This window comes from Doryrhamphus excisus, linkage group LG5 (genome assembly GCF_037039965.1).
Source record: "Doryrhamphus excisus strain RoL-2023G ecotype Guam linkage group LG5, RoL_Dexc_Guam_v1.1, whole genome shotgun sequence".
NCBI lineage: Eukaryota > Metazoa > Chordata > Actinopteri > Syngnathiformes > Syngnathidae > Doryrhamphus > Doryrhamphus excisus.
Window position 1 is genome coordinate 2,580,916 of NC_136361.1, and position 19,186 is coordinate 2,600,101.

General features: G+C 40.7%; 1 protein-coding gene across 1 annotated transcript; it reads left to right on the forward strand.

Moving 5' to 3' along the window:
• Window positions 1–338: 338 nt before the first annotated feature.
• On the forward strand, window positions 339–7,619 carry socs6a (suppressor of cytokine signaling 6a). The gene is made up of 3 exons (XM_058060681.2): window positions 339–535; window positions 1,160–1,234; window positions 2,114–7,619. The coding sequence occupies exon 3, from the start codon at window positions 2,241–2,243 to the stop codon at window positions 3,840–3,842; it is 1,602 nt and encodes a 533-aa protein (XP_057916664.1). The 5' UTR covers window positions 339–535; window positions 1,160–1,234; window positions 2,114–2,240; the 3' UTR covers window positions 3,843–7,619.
• The last annotated feature ends 11,567 nt before the right edge of the window (window positions 7,620–19,186 follow it).

Sequence of the window (19,186 nt, forward strand, 5' to 3'; positions counted from 1 at the left end):
CAGTACATTGGTTACCACAAAACGTCTGAGAACATTAAGTTGTAAATACTGTAGCAATCGTTCATATATATGTGTGATTTGTTATTTTGCTGATTATTTTGGTGTTTTTTCCCCCAAAATGGGCCTTAAAAACAGTATGGTCGTCTTATATGCGGCTCAATATGTAATTAATCACATGAACATTTTTTTCATTTTACGTTGAGTGTTATTAATTTTGACAACCATATTTTTTCACATAATCTGCGCAAAACATATACTTTATTGTTAATTTTTTGTGAAATTGTTTCCAAATGTAATGGAGCGTCTGTGTGATGCGTTCACTGCCAGCCACAACTCAACAGGCAACAAAGGAAGAGGCCGTGAGCTACTCAAGTGTGCTAACCTCGTCAGTCACAAAGGTGTCACCTTATTGTGTCATTGTATTTGGGCATATATCGCACCGGCGTCTTTCTTCTTTTTTTTAAACAAAGTACCACCCCGGAGATGGTAAATGCGGACGCTTTTCCCGGTCACTCGGAGGCAGAATAACGGCAAGGTAACGTTACATATTGGCGACATTAGGAAAACTAGCTCATTGCCTTAGGTATCACTAGCAGCGCGCTAACGTTAGCCAAGCTAGGTGTAGTTAGCCGACAAATATGGAAAAGAGAGCATTTTGCGAAGCTTTATTAAGACAAACTCCGGTTTATTCATCATTAACGGGAGGTCAGGGTAAATAACTTGTGCTTATTCAAGGCGGAGTTATTTAAAAATGTACGCCGACAGTGGGAGCAAACATGCTAGCTCTGTAGCTGTCATGCTAGTTAGTGTCGTATGATGTGTTGTATTGACAGGTTATCTTCAACATTGTTTTCCCTTTATGTTTTGTTACGTTGCTATATAAAACTGTGACTATTTTTACAACTACGCCACTCACACAGATGTAACTAAGCTTAGGGTATGCCTCTTAAATGCGTAGGCCAGGCTAGGCTAGGCTAGGCTATCTTCGGACAAAACCTTATGGCTACTTCAATAATAAGCACAGTCAAGGGGTTTGGTTGTACAAACTATGCTCTACTGTGTTGCGTTATTAACCTGTTGTGGTAATAAAATGCTCTAAGAAACATGAAGTGTTTCAACAATGATAACAATATCTCCTTTGTTTTTGTTTTTTTTATAGCATCAAATGAAAGGTGGCCGAAGTGGAACTTGACCCATCCAGGCAAGCCAAGGAAACATTTTCCTGCTCATAATGGTGAGTAATCAATCAGGTGATACGTAGGAAGCTCTTATTTTGCATAGTATAGACTTTAGTTAGCTGTGGCATTTAATAGCTATAAAGTTAATCTTGTATATAGATATATGGATCTGGGTGCATGTATGTTTAAAGTATAAGTGGGGGATATTTAATACCCTTATTAAAAGGACCGCCGTGCACTCCACAACCACCTCATAATAGAATAAAGACAATGTATTTCATCTAAACCACTCTCGACCCACACGCTTGCGTGCAACAATGCGGCGTTCACATTGTAACAGACATGGATTGTTCTGTGTGTTTCGCAACATGCTGTCTGTGAGGAAACAACGCTAATGTTATCACTTCCCGACACATCACTAATATGTTGCGTGCACAAACGAGTCGCAACCTATGCACTAAAAATATCGAGTGTAATTCTCACTGTTGCCGTAATTGTCTCAAATGAATATAAGTCTGTTTCCACATGTTGGAAGCTTTGTGTATTATGTGCAAAGCATATGGCCACTGGATTATTATTCCTGAAGTATCCATCTGTGTGCAATATGTATCTGTGTCTCATCAGATTACATTAGATTCAGGCTATTTCCATACAAAACGCAGATATTTTCCAAAATGCACATTTCCCCCACTCTGTTGTTGGAAAAAATAAAAATTAAACTTCCAAAACACATTCACCTGTCATGGCCATATTGGTCAATCAGAAGTCTGTACAAACCAAGCACAAAAGTGTGTAGTATTTGGGTGGGGCCTAACTATTGATGTTGAGCGAATGCTGGATGGTATCAGAATGCATGGAAAAAAATGTAACCGCCCGGCCATTCATTTTTACTGTAAGAAACTTTCATTGTGTGCATTTCTTTTTCCACTTTGAAGGGTTTGGGGGCTCCAGTGTATGCATGACTTGTGTGCGACCTGATGAGAGGATACTGCGGATAGTACTTTCATCAGGAAAAAAGGAGATACATCTCAGGCCCCCCACTTTGGAGGAGGGCCCGCCAGAATGAAGAAGATAAGCCTTAAGACCATTCGGAAGTCCCTGAGCATAAAGGGCAAAGAGGAGGGCGACTTTGTCATGCTCCAGCAGCCCCCGGTCGCCACGGAGTTCTCGAAGGACGAGTCACTGTTTGGTGGCTGCTACACCAAAGACCTCTCTGTGTGTGACCTGGGTGGCGAGGAGGACAAAGGTGGCCAGAATAAAAGCCGCTCAAAGAGCGAGAGCCTTATGGGGTCGCTGAAGAGGAGGCTGTCCGCCAAGCAGAAGACCAAGGGCAAAGCCGGCTCCTCCGCCATCGGCTCGGCGGACGACGAGGACTCCTTCTCCTCCTCTTCTGTGCCCATTAGCTTCAATGAGGTGAAAGCCCAGAGGCCGCTGAGATCTGGGTCGCTACGGAGTCACCACTACAGCCCCTCGCCGTGGCCTCTGCGGCCAGTCAACTCTGACGACGGCTGCATTAAGATGGAGGTCAAAGTTAAAGCCATGGTTCACTCCCCTAGCCCCAGCCCCAACTTAAATGGCGTCCGAAAGGAATTTAGCGATTTTCAGATGGATGGACTCTTTCAGGACCAAGCAGAATCCTTAAAACAGTCCCAAAATGGCGAGCTGCATCTAAATATTGATGATAATGATGTGCCTGTGGTGCTGGGGTTGACGCCCCAGGACTACATCCAATACACAATGCCTTTAGATGAGGGAATGTACCCAGAAGGGTCCCACTCCTTCTGTTTGGACAGCTCGTCTCCCATGGAGGTGGTGGCTGAGGCTGACAACGGGTCCCCCCTGATGGACCAGGGACACGAGGAACACGAGATGGTTGGCGCTTTGCCTCCAGATATTTTTATGGAAACCTCAGTTAATAGTCTTCTCATCGGTTCTGCTGGCGTCATGCTCCAAAGCTCGAGAGGAGAGGTCCCGCCTCCTCTCTCGCCCCTCCTGCCTCCGATGACCAGTAACGGACACATCCCCAGGACTTTTTCAGGCTTCAGCTCTTCAGACAGCCAGGTCGCTGAGAGAGTTCGACACCACCTCAACTTTGACCCCAATTCGGCCCCAGGTGTCAGCCGAGTGTACGACTCGGTCCAAAGCAGCGGGCCGATGGTGGTGACCAGCCTGACCGAGGAGCTGAAGAAGCTGGCGAGGCAGGGCTGGTACTGGGGCCCCATCACGCGCTGGGAGGCTGAGGAAAAGCTGATCAATTTAGCCGACGGCTCGTTTTTGGTCAGAGACAGCTCGGACGACAGGTACCTGCTCAGCCTGAGTTTCAGGTCACAGGGCAAAACACTTCACACCCGCATCGAACACTCAAATGGACGCTTCAGCTTTTACGAGCAGCCGGACGTGGAGGGACACACGTCCATCGTGGACCTGATTGAACATTCTATTAAAGACTCTGAGAACGGTGCTTTTTGTTACTCCAGGTCTCGCTTACCAGGGTCCGCAACCTACCCCGTCAGACTAACTAACCCCGTCTCCCGGTTTATGCAAGTGCGCTCCCTTCAGTACCTTTGTCGCTTTGTCATTCGACAGTACACCAGGATAGACCTGATCCAGAAACTGCCCTTACCCAACAAGATGAAAGATTACCTGCAGGAGAAGCACTACTGAGGACACGCAACAGTGGTGGCAATTTTGCACTTTTGTGTTTTATTGAGTGTACACCAGGTTTACACACTAGGAGCGCCCAGAGGTGATTGGTTCTGTGCGGAGGGTCCGGTCCAGAGGTCAACACAACACAACACACAAACCCTCACAATGAAGTGCTGACATGAGTTATACATGACAGGTGGTCCTCTGGTTAGTGCTTCTGTTCTTAGACTGTCACGTAAGTCGCATCTTGTACCTAAATTACATCACTCCCATTGTACACACAACACATAGTCATATAAAATATCCTATAGAAAGATTAAATACAAGAATGAAATGAAACCATCATTAAAAGAAAACAATTCAGGGAGGCTAGTTCATATAGTTGACACTGCATACTAATTCTGGTCTTCCAGACAACAACAGACCTCTGCACTACATAGTCATCACTGTCACTTCCCAAGTAGCAGATGCTATAACCTGCTCAAGGATACGATTAGACCTGCAACCAAGTCGATTTAATCGAGTAATCGGTCAGGCCTTTGACAGACCAAATCAATATGAACCAAACACAAACAGTTGGTGGTTTGGTCTGTACTAGCTCATCAAATAGGCAAACCTGTGTTTTAATGAATAAGGAATTTAAAAAAAAAACTGATATTTAAGATATTTAACGATGAAGTGAATATCTAAATAGTTGATTAATTGAATAATCAATTAATCATCCATTAGTTGCTGCATCTTGAATCGCCGCATGTCCTGTAACTAGTTCTCGAGTCGAGTGTTTACGGACCGTGTTTTTAATGAATTTATAACAGTAACAGCAAAACTCCGTAACCTGAGGACCACCTGTACATTGAATTTCCAGGATGGAGAAACAAAAAAAATTCCCTTTCTACATTATAGATTGATATATTGTGAAATTAAGATCCGGTTATTGCTTTCAGATGGAGCAGTTGTGAGCATCTTTTGTTAAAAAGAGAAGAGAGTTTGACATCGGCCTGCATTGGTTGTGTTCAACAGATGATTGGCAAATGCCATGTATTTGCTGTAGGTATTTCCCATCATGAACTAATCTGCTACCGGTGACATGTGACACGGACCAGAGAAAGCACAAAGCTGTACAAGAATAGACTTGAAGATGTGAAGAGTCCTCACAAAAACAAAACATTCATTGTCTGTTAGGAGTGTGACATGTCCGAGTAGCCACGGTGGTCCAGAATGTAAGCTCTTCTTTCAACAAGAAGCTTTAAATATTACAGTATATGCAAGTCAAACGGTACTGATGATGCTGGACTTTCTTTTATTTTTTTAATGTCGTGCTGTTTTTGGAAACGGCAATGTTTTTCACAGTGTGAGCTACAATTCATTATTTGGGATTCACTTTGAAAATAAAGTCTCAGACCACACGGATGCAAGCGTAAGCCCGAGTAGGTCTAATTCTGATGTCGAAATTTGGTCTTTTAGACCAGTGCTTCTCAACTGGTTGCCCTTCAGTTACCAACTTCACTTGAACTACTCGCATATCTTATTTTATTTTTTTATATTTCTCATCAAATCATCACAAAATTCATTTTTTTCAAATGAAATTAATTTCCCTTCATAGTCAGTTCCCCCTCCATTTTTTTCATGTTCTTGTTCTTGTCTGTTCTGACTTTACTGCCATAATATATTCACTGTATTATCATTTTTTCAACCTAAATTTCCCCAAATTTTCTCATCATTTGACAACTTTAGAAAATAATTTTTTTCTTTAATATTTCAACTTCAACCGTTTCATAATATTACTTTCTTCCCACAAATATTTTTTTTCCTCACAATATTTTTGTGATTTTTTGCTGCCGTGGGCCCCACTTTGGACACCCCCGATTCAAAGGTGACGCAACACTGCCTCTCTCTTTACGTCCGCTCTTCTCCAACAGATCTGCAACCCACCAGTTGAGAATCACTGCTCTTTACTAAAGACCTTTAGATATTAGCTTTTAATTGGTACAAATGAGCATAACACGCTGATTTAAAAAAAAAAAGGACTATTATATCATAAAAGCTTCACAACAGCCAGAGTGAAGACCTTTTGCGTACGTCGTGTTTTGAAGGCTACAACGGTCGACCTCATTGAGTGTAGATTTCACAGAAGGTGAAAAGTTTTGTTACGTGAACCTGAATCTGTTTGTTGCGACGGCAGTATTTTTTTACCCTTCACCCTGTGGACCCTGATCCAATGAATGCCTTGTAAAGGATTTGGGGAAGCCAGCGATTTGGGCGCCACGTCAAGGTCTCGGCTTATGACGACTCCATTCCAGCTGCTCGGCGTCGTTAGCAACCAGAAAGGAACGAGGGTTTCGTGTCATCCTGTAGTTTCTCTAGAGGAAAAGGGAAAAGCACATACTTCACTACACAAGTGCTTTATACGGATACCTTGACAGGGAATTGTTGTTTTCACATTAGGTATGCGCATCTCTTTTGACACTAGCGTCCTTAAAAGTATTTGGAGACAGACTTTGGTGGACTGTGAGCGCGGAGTTGTAGTTAGCAGGAAATGTTGGTGTCTGAGGAAGTTAACCAGGAGTTGAATAGTGTTGCATGTTAAAAGCCTTTTTGAAAGCTCGGAGTTGCGTGGGATTGAAGGATCTAGGCTATGCTAAACTGTGTACCGGGGTGCTTTTTTTCCGCCAACACCGTTTTTTGGGGGGGGAATCTATGACTTTCAGCGTCATTTTGGAATGTGCTTGTTTGAATTAGAATATTGGAAGAATTTTTCTTGGTTTTGCACTCAGATACTCTGGTTTTACACCCGGCCAAGAACCGTCCCGTTGCATGGTGGTCGTTTTTGTTGTTCTGTATTTTGTTTGTGTGCGACAAAGAGGGCGAGACACCAGCATCCTGTCCACTTGGGGGGCACATGAATGTGAACGAAAGACTTTTTTTTAAAAATTGAAGCAGAAACCCTTATTCATAAAGTGTCGATGCTGTGATTTTTTTTTTTTTTTTTTGTCCATGACTTCCATGTGTGATTGGCCGTTCCGCACTTAATAAGCGTCACCACTTTTCCGTGCGTCTCCATGAATGAAGGCGATTGTTTCCGACGTTTCTTTTGGAAATGCCCTCCCCTTTCCTTGTTCTGTTGACCTCTCTCATGTGAATATATTGGTACAAGACGTTCTTTGTCGTGTGTTCTACACATTTGTGCTGCTTACAGAAATGATTGCCTTTCTCGCGTTAAACACCGGGGAACTAGAATGTCGCCAATTTCCATGTACACACACACACACACACACACACACACATTGACTTGTGTTGTCATCTTGGGAGTCTCAGAGCAACACCTTTTGTTAACCGTAGTTCAGTGGAAAAGAGCATTAGTAGTGATTAGTCAACATTCTAGAATTACTAGTTGAAAGCAGTTTACATTGGTTGTCCACTTTCCAAAGTAGACGGCCTTTTGTAATGTTTTTTTTTTGTTGTTTTTTGTTAATCAGCAGTGATTTATTGCACATTTTGGATACAGTTTAAGAGTTTTTGTATCTGCCTACTATAAATTATAAATAAACTATATTCTAAAAAGTATTTCTTTGTTTGCCAGTACTTCATTTTCATTGTCCTACATTGACTTCTTTAAAAAAAACAAACAAACTGTCACTAACAACTGGTTAGTTAAGCCCAAGTTAATCATATTAGGTCCTAAAGCTGTGGTGCAGCCTGCGGCACATTCTAAAAATACTAATTTAACAAGAACAGCAAAGTCAAAATACAGAAACATTCTGTATAAATCCTAACATTAGGGTAAAATATTATTTTAGTCGCATAAAGTTGAAATATGAAGACTTTTCTATGTAATTGTTTTGGAAAATTAAGTTATTTTTGTATCATTTTCTGCATGTAACAATCTTATTGTCTATAAAATTTTGTATTGACATTTGTGTGTCTGGAATGGATGAATTGGATTTACATTACTTTCTAAGGGAAAGTTTGCTTTGGTTAGAGTCCGTTTTGGTTTAAGGTAAAATTAAGTTATTTTTGCATCATTTTCTGCATGTAAAAATATCATTATTGTCTATAAAATTTTGTGTTTACATTTGTGTATCAGGAATGGATGAATTGGATTTACATTACTTTCTAAGGGAAAGTTTGCTTTGGTTAGAGTCCGTTTTGGTTTAAGTCGGGCCTTCTGGAAACGATGAATGACATAACCAAGGCAGCTTTATATTGCTTTTGTACAACTTTTTTGGCTATTTTTTTTCCTCAACTTGTCAAAAAGTAAACTTGGTTCCCAGGCAAGATTAGGTGGGGCGGCGGGGATTTCGGCTTTGTTGTGAAAACAGACGTTAGCTTGTCGTACTGCTTTTCCTGATCGTGAGACATTAGTCGCCGCCGACAATGTTTGTTTTCTTTCCTTGACAAAATTACTGACTTGTGAGAAAATTCCTTCCCCGAGGGTGCTCCTCGGTTTTGAAAGAGTTTACTCAGGAGAATCCATCCATCGCACGTCTGCCGCCTCAGATTAATGATCCGTCCCTGCCATCTGGTGCGCCGCGTGGCGCGTCCATTTTTCACCTCCAAACTGGGGATGATGTTGACAGCTTGAATTACCCGGGAAACATATATATCGCTTTAAATGGTCATGCCAGGAAAACATGGGTGGGCCTGGGCGGTAATGATGAAGGCAGTGTTACCTGCTGGCAACAGATGTCTTTGACTGAAATGTTTGAGATGCTCAACACACACACACAGAGCTCAGACACACTTCCTCTCTATTTATCATGCATTAGGAGTCTCTAAAGCCCAATTAGCCTTGTTAGACAAGGGACCGCCTTCTTCAGCATCAGGTCCCTACTGAAACAGCCACCCATCCTGGTGATTATTGGGTTCCTACGGGGGTATGTTGGATTTATGGTATGTTGCTGAGGGTTTCTATGGGGCGCTATCACAGTCTTTCCATTACTTTCTTATTGTCTCTAAATATATTTCCATCTTCCCATGTTAAAAATGTGTATTTTCTGTCAAAGAGCTGATGAAATCGTGATTTATTCGTATTTTAATCGTATTTAGCTGATGTTTACGAACTCTACTGAATGATGTAGAAATATATTCACTAACTGAGGATCGAACCAACAACCAGCAGGCTGGGAGATGACCGCTTCTCCACCTGAGTCGTGCCGCCTTGTGCAGAACAAGCAGACAGTTGTAGTATTTACTGGAATGTTAAGTGTGAAATGAATTTTCACCACTAGGGGGCGACAATGGACCCAGGCTCTTTGTTTTTCAATGGGAAAAAATGCAGCACAAAATACTGAAATATGGAAAATGTGGGGCAAGTCCTGATATATAGCATATGAGCACTAAGAACTAGTATCGATAATAGCTCTTATTTACCATGAATTGATCGTCCGCATTGTAATATTAATAATATTTATTTATTAACGCGCCCGTCTTCACCAAGTCAAAGAATCCCTCAAACAAAATGGATCCCATAGTGAAGACTAAGAGGTTCTGTAGGAGCCACATGCCTAATTACCTCAAAATGGCGATTCCAGATGGCCTCAACCGCGGGTTGTCAGGGCGATTTGGCGGCGGGGGGAGAAAAAAAAAAAAAAAAACACACGCTGGCAAGTTTGAGGTGTGATTGAAAATCTGTCAAGGCGCTTCTTGAGTCTCTGAAGGACATCACATGGACGGCCATGTTTCAATACGTTGTTAACTTCTTCTCATTAAGACCCGCCCACCAATAAGAGAAACGCCTGAGGAGCAAACCTACCTAAAGAGTACTCATCAGTTCTTTAGTAACTACGGTATTTTTGTCTACCTATTGTATTGGGATGTATATGCTTCCTTGATTATTCCGATTATTCCGTTACCTGCTAGTGGTGATGGCGGGAGCGGTGGCTCTAAGAATAATCTGAGAGTGACAGTGCAGCATCTCGTCTCCGTCGTGCGTCCATCCATCACACCAGCAGCGAGCGCGGCAGGGCTTGGCGGTCAAAGGGCGCAGGGACGGGCTCGGGGAACAGGTGGCCGGCATCGGAAAATGGACATGGGATCATTCGGAATTGGAAACCTGCCTCATATTTCTCCATCAAGTACCCGGGTAATCAGGAGGGATGTTTCTTTTCTTAGTGATTCATGTTTTATATTTAATACAGAGTAGTGTTTCAACCTGAGGCTGTTGTCATTCTTGCTGCTTATTGTTGTCTTTGCTGTTAGAAAGCATGAAATCCTCGTCATGCAAGTGAAGTGGCCACGCGTCTTGTTCACGCCACGTGACAAGTGAGGCTCAAAGATCTCATCTCCTTAGTCGCAGCTTGAGGGGAAAGGCTGCATTTGATCCAGTCGCTCAGATGTACGCTAATTATTGCTGCTTCACATCACTGACTGATAGTCATCAAAAGCCAAATAAATATTTACAGCCCTGTTGCTTGCTGGGAATAAATCAGGAATCAACGCCAGTGCCAGAGTTTGCGGTGTGGAAGGTGGTTAGAATGACCAGACACGTACACACACTGACACAAATTAATGGGAATCAGGGGTGGCCAAAGTGTGGCACAGGGGCCGCAGGTTTTTTTTAATCTTTAGAATGACAGCAAAAATGTAAAAAAATATATAAAATTTTTGCAGCATTATGTTGAAATATTAAAGTTTTTTTTATAAGTTGAAATCTTTGGAAAATACTAATAATAGGCATTTTGTTTACCTATATCATAAAGCTAAGATGCACTATTTTATTGAAATATCTATATTTACATTTATTCATTCACTCATTTTCTACCGCTTATCCTCAAGATGGTTGCGGAGGGTGCTGGAGCCTATCCCAGCTGTCTTCAGGCAAAAGTCGGGGTACACACTGGACTGGTCACCAGCCAGCCAATCACAGGGCACATATAGACAAACAACCATTCACACTCACATTCATACCTATGGACAATTTGGATTCGTTAATTAACCTAGCATGTTTTTGGAATCCCGGAGAAAACCCACGCATGCACGGGGAGAACATACAAACTCCACATAGAGATGCCCGAGGGTGGAATCGAACTCGAGTTTTCTAGCTGTGAGGCCTGTGCGCTAACCACTTAAATATCCAAATAGTATCCTTTCATTCCCATTATGTGTCCGAGTGCCTTAACAGAGCATTCCATTGTGTTTGGGCGAGCTTGTTAGCGGATGCTGATTCGGGGCCCAAGCGGAGCACCTCACCGCTCCCATCAGCTAATCCGACTGACATGGTCTCCAGCCAGCCGTCCCGACGTCAGTCTGTCCCTTCTCCTTTGAGCCAAAGGCTCTTGCGGAGGGAGGTCCTTCAGTCCCATTAGTCCCATTTGTCCCGAATCTGTCCCATCAATGGAATTCTCCACTTAGTGGTGCTTACAGTAGCACAACACAGCAGATTCATAATTCAGCATTTAATGGATGACTCGTTCTCCTGTAATGCCGGGCTCCCCAATTGTTTCCAGTTGGTGAATAATGTAGAATGGATGTGTAAGAGTGGTCGTAGAATAGTAATGACGACAGGGACCGCCAACAAGCGCAAGTGAAATAATTCTGTTTGATTTCCGCACAATCATTAGAAATTTATGGCGGGATTTGTTCAGATGAAATTATTTATTCCTACAAAGTGTCAGGTCCTATGATGACATCATTGTTTGTTTAATACGGAAATTATTGACTCATGTGGCATTTTTATGTATGCCGTTATTGCTTTCTAGTAACGCCTCGTCAAATATTAATTATTAATTCAAATGTGGAGCCCCGCCTAGCCAAACACTTTTTCCTCTGATTTCCTCAACATTTGTAATAAAAACGGGCGTAACACATACTTTTAATTACCGCGACAAAGCAGGCTAACAAGCTAAATAGTCTATGAGGTATACATGCAGGGGGGGGCATTTGAGGGGCCACGCCACATTGTAGAAAATAAAAATAATCAAAATTGGACATTCAAAAAAAAATATAAAAAAAACTACAAAATATTAATATTGCTTTAACTTTTTTTTCAAAAATAAAAATATTAAAATAAATATGAAAAGTACAATAAATTATACAAATATTTTTAGAAATACACATGTTTAAAAAATTAAATACACAGAATAAACAATATTGGCAAAAAAAAACTAAAAAAATTAAAAAAATTGGGAAAAACTAAGCAAAAGACATAATGTAAAATGGAAAATCTAAAATGTGGATATTCTTAATAACATAAAACTATATGCAATGTTTTTACAAAATTTTTAAATTTAAAATGAATAAAAAAAATTACAAATCAATTATAAAATAAGTTTTTTTCACAAAGTGTTGACAAAACAGTTGAAAAGAATAAAGGTGGCGTTAGTGGTGGAAGGTGACCAAATTGCGGCTCAAGGGCCATTTGCCATTATTGACATTATTATTATTGTTGTACAAATCAAATTAGACAGTAAAAAAAGCAAAAATTGGCAAAAATATAAAGAGCAAAAGGGCAGAATAACAAGAAAAAATGCTAATAATTGATAACACAAAGTATAAATGTGGACACCGCCGGCATAGTGACAACAGAGAAGCAGTGGGTGGGGTGGGGGGGTTTACACATACTGTAAAGGTCTTCAAGGTCGCTGTTTTGCTCGGGTTGTCTGCTTTTAAAATAACAAATGAACTTAGGCGCCATCTTGAAGCCCGCTGTGTTTCTTTAGCGAGGCTCCAAAGGTCAAAGCAATCTTTTCCTGAATCAAACCCAAAGCACTCGTGATGGCGAGCATGATGAGCAAATTGAGTGCTTCTGAAAAGGGCGACGCCGCGTTTCCCGGTCACGCCGGAGCCCAACTGAGAGGTCCGAGGTGTCTTTGCGGTGCGGGATGTAATCTGTCAACAGAGAAGTGGAAAAAAAAAAACATTTTTATTTACAACCGATTTTAGTGCTTTTGGTTACTTTACATATATTTTTTTTAATTCTAAACATCTAGTAAGGCTGTGTTTTCCTACATGACCCATAGATGTCCTTGTTGAGCAAGTTTCAACCTCACACTGACATACTAGTGTATCCTTTTCCCTCCAATGGAAACACAACCTGAGCACAGGAGAGTTTTAATGCAATTTTCCCCAGTAATCCCCACTCATGTGTCACTCTAACAAACAAACGTCTCACCGCAATCTCCACCTTTTAAAGAATCAAAACGATTCACGTAACTCGCCAAGGTACCATCATCTGGCATCATTATCTCATCCCCAGGTTGCTTTGTTGAATTTCAATTCCTGGACAGGTTTAAAGCCATGGCTGCTGTATCGTCCGTTGCATCCGATGCTGCAAAACGCCAGCACATCACGATGCACATTTCATTTGACGCGTCTAAACCCGCTTTAAGGAGAAATTTGCAAAAAAAAGACAAAAAAGGCGCTGCTGCAGTGCCTAGATGTGGAAGGAGCGAGGAGACGAGCAATGTGGAGCAGACGTGGGAGGGATTCAAAAGTACATAGTGAAGAAATAAAAGGTGTAAAATAAAGAATGAAATCATTCCTATACCTGCATCACAGGGCTCTTCCTTTGCTTGCTTGTAGCCTTGGAACTGTTTGCCCCCCCCCCCCCCCCCAGCTCCTCAGCGCTTATGTACTTTCTTACAAACATGCTTATGTGATTTTTTTGCACAGCTTGTCATGTATTTGTGCTCATAATTAATTTTTTTTAAATGTGGAGTTTAATGAGTTTTTATCAGGGTCTGCTATGTAGTGTTAAAACAAGAATTATTCTCATAATTCTGACTTTATTCCCATAATATTTTGACTTTATTTTTGTAATATTATAACATATTATGACTTTTTAAAAAATAATTTCAACTTAATTATGATAGTTATAGAATGGTGGCACTTTGGACCCCTTATTTTTAAATTTATAGATTTTTAAACCTAATTCATACATGTAATATTTACATAGTTAGCGCATAGACAACCTGTTTACGACCTTCTAAAAATGAGTTTTAACATTAGAGGCCCCTGGAGATGCAATAACACCCCTATATCGCCTGTGCATTCATATTAGTCAATATAGTCGACAAAATAAGACTCACACCATACTCTGCATTGATTTACTTACTTAATTAGTTTCCATATAGTACTTAGTATAGTACTACTTAGTGCACGCTAGTTCCGTGTGTCCTGAGGTGTTTTTTTTATTGTTTAACAGGTCTTTATTTGGTTGTTGGTGCCATACCGACCCCTTAAGCAAGTGTTTAACTATGGATGTTGATCTTGTTGCATTCCTAGCTTGGCTCTTGCGCCATTATTTACACTCGGGAGCAGCTGCGTTGAGCAACCCCTTGGCGACGCGGAGCGATCGGAGACCCCTGCGGAGATACGGAGGAGAGGCGGCGGAAAAGACGGTATAAAGGTTTCTGTATGCAGAGAGATGAGCACTGAAGATTGAATTTTTCTATATTTATTTGAATATCATATACTATTTAATTTCAGCAGCTATTCTTTAAGATTATTTACATTTGAATACAACTTTGCATTCATATTTGGCTTTGACTTTGTGGAACAAAATATTAAGGTATGTATTGCATATCAATATTCAACGTTTCTGCCCACTATTAACCCTATCATTAGTGATTATCTATTAAATATCATTTATTTGTAGTTAGTCTAGACTTTGGCTGTCCCCGCCCTCTATTGTCATATGCTTTATTATCGCTTTCCTATGGCAAATGATAACCATAACAATAACCATAACATAGGCCTTCTTGTCCAATTTAGACGATGACAAAGCTGCCCGGTAAGATACACTGTGGCCATCTACCGCCACGCATATAGAGATATCATTTCCCACGTTTGATCCAGCTCTTGTCTGTGCATCATCTTGTAGCTGCTGATTTGATACACTTCTCCCCTCACAATAGCGCATTCAAACCTGCAGCTCATTATTTAAATCCAGCTGTCGCTTTACGGAAAAAAAAAACCCCATAAAAACCCGCCTAAACTCCAGCTACTCCTCCAAGACGTGCAAAGAGCCTTTTCATTGTTCATTGTGCACCGCTCACAGCCCCCCCGCTCCACCCACCCCACCCGATGTGAATAACGTAATGTAGCAGAAAGTGCGGCGCTGAAAGGTGGTAGTTACGGAAACTGATAAAAAGAAGAATGACGTCCTCGTCTGCAGCCAGGAAAGGAATATGCTGCCGCAGGTTTGAAATGGAGGTGTATTAGCACGATGCAAGGCGCCTATAAATATCATCTTAATCCTTTCAGGGCTGACTGCGTCTCAGCGGGAATGTGCAACTGGTGCGACTGAAGCACGGAGCTTATGGTGGCTAAATATGCTAAAGATGCGTCAGGTGTTGTCTTCTCCACAAAGATGATGTTTTTGCCTGTACTGACTGGGGTGTCCCGACCTTTGACCTTGAGAAATGGAAGGGTGCAAGGGCCAATTTGATATTTTGTAAGTCTACACCTTAGATTTGTGATATACTTAAGTGAAAAGTAGTAGTATTAATAACAACTTATCAGCATAATATTTTATTATTTACTACATTACAACTTTTTTGTCTTATTTGATTTCATTTTTATGACATTAACGCAGATTTTTGGTATTATTTTTCTTGTGAAATTATATTTTTAGAATGTGCCGCAGGCTGTAAATGGCCCTTTGGACCCTTTATTTCTTAATTTATTGATTTTTTTAGAGCAATATACGGCTGCACGGTGGTTGAGTGGTTAGCCAGCAGGCCTCACAGCTAGGCAACCCCCGTGAGGAAGTGGTAGAATGGTAGAAAATGAATGAATGAATGAAGCGCAGTAGACCTGCTAAATATGATTAGAGCCCCCCGGACTTGATATAACACCCCTATAGTCACCTTTGCTCTCATATTATTCAATATAGAAGTATATAATAAGAAAAAATAAGACCATTTCTGGATCTGCACGGCGGAAAAGTGGTTAGCATGCAGACCTCGAGTTCAATCCCACCCTCGGCCATCTCTGTGTGGAGTTTGCATGTTCTCCCCGTGCATGCTTGGGTTTTCTCCCACATTCCAAAAACATGCTAGGTTAATTTAGCGACTCCAAATTATCCATTGGCATGAATGTGAGTGTGAATGGTTGTTTGTCAATATATGTGCCCTGTGATTGGCTGGCCGCCAGTCCAGGGTGTACCCCGCCTCTCGCCCAAAGACAGCTGGGATAGGCTCCAGCATCCCCCGTGACCCTCATGAGGAAAAAGCGGTAGAAAATGAATGAATGAATATCTACTTTATTGGGTAATATAAGTATAAGGTTGACTATAGGGGTGCTATTTTATGTCTACAGCGCTCTAATAATGTTAAAAATCATCGCGGGTAGAAAATGGATGAATGAATGAACATCTTATTTTCTGTTATGATGTCTACTTTATTGGGCAATATAAGTATAAGGTTGACTATAGGGGTGCTATTTTATGTCTACAGTGCTCTAATAATGTTAAAAATCATAGCGGGTAGAAAATGGATGAATGAATGAACATCTTATTTTCTGTTATGATGTCTACTTTATTGGGTAACATAAGTATGAGGTTCACTATAGGGGTGCTATTTTGTCTACAACGCTCTAATAATGTTGAAAATCATAGCGGGTAGAAAACGGATGAATCAATCAACATCTTATTTTCTGTTATGATGTCTACTTTATTGGGTAATATAAGTATAAGGTTGACTATAGGGGTGCTATTTTATGTCTACAACACTCTAATAATGTTAAAAATCATAGCGGGTAGAAAATGGATGAATGAATGAACATCTTATTTTCTGTTATGATGTCTACTTTATTGGGTAATATAAGTACAAGGTTGACTATAGGGGTGCTATTGTATGTCTGCAGCGCTCTAATAATGTTAAAAATCATAGCGGGTAGAAAATGGATGAATGAACGAACATCTTATTTTCTGTTATGATGTCTACTTTAGTGGGTAATATAAGTATAAGGTTGACTATAGGGGTGCTATTTTATGTCTACAGCGCTCTAATAATGTTAAAAATCATAGCGGGTAGAAAATGGATGAATGAATTAACATCTTTTCTGTTATGATGTCTACTTTATTGGGTAATATAAGTATAAGGTTGACTATAGGGGTGCTATTTTATGTCTACAAGGCTCTAATAATGTTAAAAATCATAGCGGGTAGAAAATGGATGAATGAATGAACATCTTATTTTCTGTTATGATGTCTACTTTATTGGGTAATATAAGTATGAGGTTCACTATAGGGGTGCTATTTTATGTCTACAACGCTCTAATAATGTTAAAAATCACGAACAAATGAATGCTAATCTCCAGCACCCCTCACAGTAGAAAATGAATGAATGAATGAAGTCGATGAATGTATTTTAAAAAGCCGCGATTGAGCGAAGCGTCATAATTTGAAGCGTGACGCGGCGAGGGATTACCGTAAAGATCCCCAACAAGATGGCGGAAACATGCAGTATTTCATCCCTAAGTCCAACATAGGCATCGTAAAGACGGATAATAGCTTGATGATTGTGAACGGCAAACATTTGGACATGTTTGCGTCTGACCCGTGAAGCGGCGTACATCAGTGGCGAGCGAGTGGCGCACACATCCAAAGTATTCTCCGCGGCGCCAGCTGGTGCAGCACTTGCGCCTGCTTGATCCTTTGGCAGACTCCCCGGTTCTGTTGAAAGATTATTTTTAGGATATTAGAACACGGGGATGTGACGTTGCCCACAGTAATGCCGGGTGGATGTGTCATCTCGCTTCTGCAAGTTGTCGCTTCTCATCAGTTTTGCCTAAAATGTTTGCAGTGTCGCACACGGGCTTTGTTGCTTGTGTGTCTCCCTCTGTGTGTGTGTGTTGTGGATTCATTAGGACTCCTGAGGCAAGCAGGTAGGTGGCCAATATAAACAAGTTCATGATGAAACTTCTCTGCAAGACAACCCGGCTTTTTGTTTCATTTCTTTGGTGTCAACATTGGAAATTTTTATTATTATTTTTTGCATATCATGCATCATCAGCACAAATCAAGGTGGCATGCCTCTCTGAAAGGTGTCACATGACAACGTATTTGAATGCTCCCTCGTTGAGCCAAAAGACTACTAATAAACCAGGTAGAGTGAAGTACAAGGGCAAGTACAATGAGTCATTTTTGATTGGTAACATACCTGTATGCTGCACGGTGGTCGAGTGGTTATCCCGCAGACCTCACAGCTAGGAAACCCGAGTTTAATTCCACGCTCGGCCATCTCTGTGTGGAGTTTGCATGTTCTCCCGGTGCATGCGTGGATTCCAAAAACATTCCAAAAACATGCTAGGTTAATTTAGCGACTCCAAATTGTCCATAGGTATGAATGTGAGTGTGAATGGTTGTTTGTCTATATGTGTCCTGTGATTGGTTGGCCGCCATGAATGAATGAACATCTTATTTTCTGTTATGATGTCTACTTTATTGGGTAATGTAAGTATAAGGTGGACTATAGGGGTGCTAGTTTATGTCTGCAGCGCTCTAATAATGTTAAAAATCATAGCGGGTAGAAAACGGATGAATGAATGAACATCTTTTCTGTTATGATGTCTACTTTATTGGGTAATATAAGTAAAAGGTTGACTATAGGGGTGCTATTTTATGTCCACAGCGCTCTAATAATGTTAAAAATCATAGCGGGTGGAAAATGGATGAATGAATGAACATCTTTTCTGTTATGATGTCTACTTTATTGGGTAATATAAGTAAAAGGTTGACTATAGGGGTGCTATTGTATGTCTACAGCGCTCTAATAATGTTAAAAATCATAGCGGGTAGAAAACGGATGAATGAACGAACATCTTATTTTCTGTTATGATGTCTACTTTATTGGGTAATATAAGTACAAGGTTGACTATAGGGGTGCTATTTTATGTCCGCAGCGCTCTAATAATGTTAAAAATCATAGCGGGTGGAAAATGGATGAATGAATGAACATCTTTTCTGTTATGATGTCTACTTTATTGGGTAATATAAGTAAAAGGTTGACTATAGGGGTGCTATTGTATGTCTACAGCGCTCTAATAATGTTAAAAATCATAGCGGGTAGAAAACGGATGAATGAACGAACATCTTATTTTCTGTTATGATGTCTACTTTAGTGGGTAATATAAGTATAAGGTTGACTATAGGGGTGCTATTTTATGTCTACAGCGCTCTAATAATGTTAAAAATCATAGCGGGTAGAAAATGGATGAATGAATGAACATCTTTTCTGTTATGATGTCTACTTTATTGGGTAATATAAGTATAAGGTTGACTATAGGGGTGCTATTTTATGTCCACAGCGCTCTAATAATGTTAAAAATCATAGCGGGTAGAAAATGGATGAATGAATGAACATCTTATTTTCTGTTATGATGTCTACTTTATTGGGTAATATAAGTATAAGGTTGACTAT

Excerpts from the sequence above, each read along its gene's own strand:
- socs6a (XM_058060681.2), top strand. The coding sequence starts at position 2,241 with ATGAAGAAGATAAGCCTTAAGACCATTCGGAAGTCCCTGAGCATAAAG.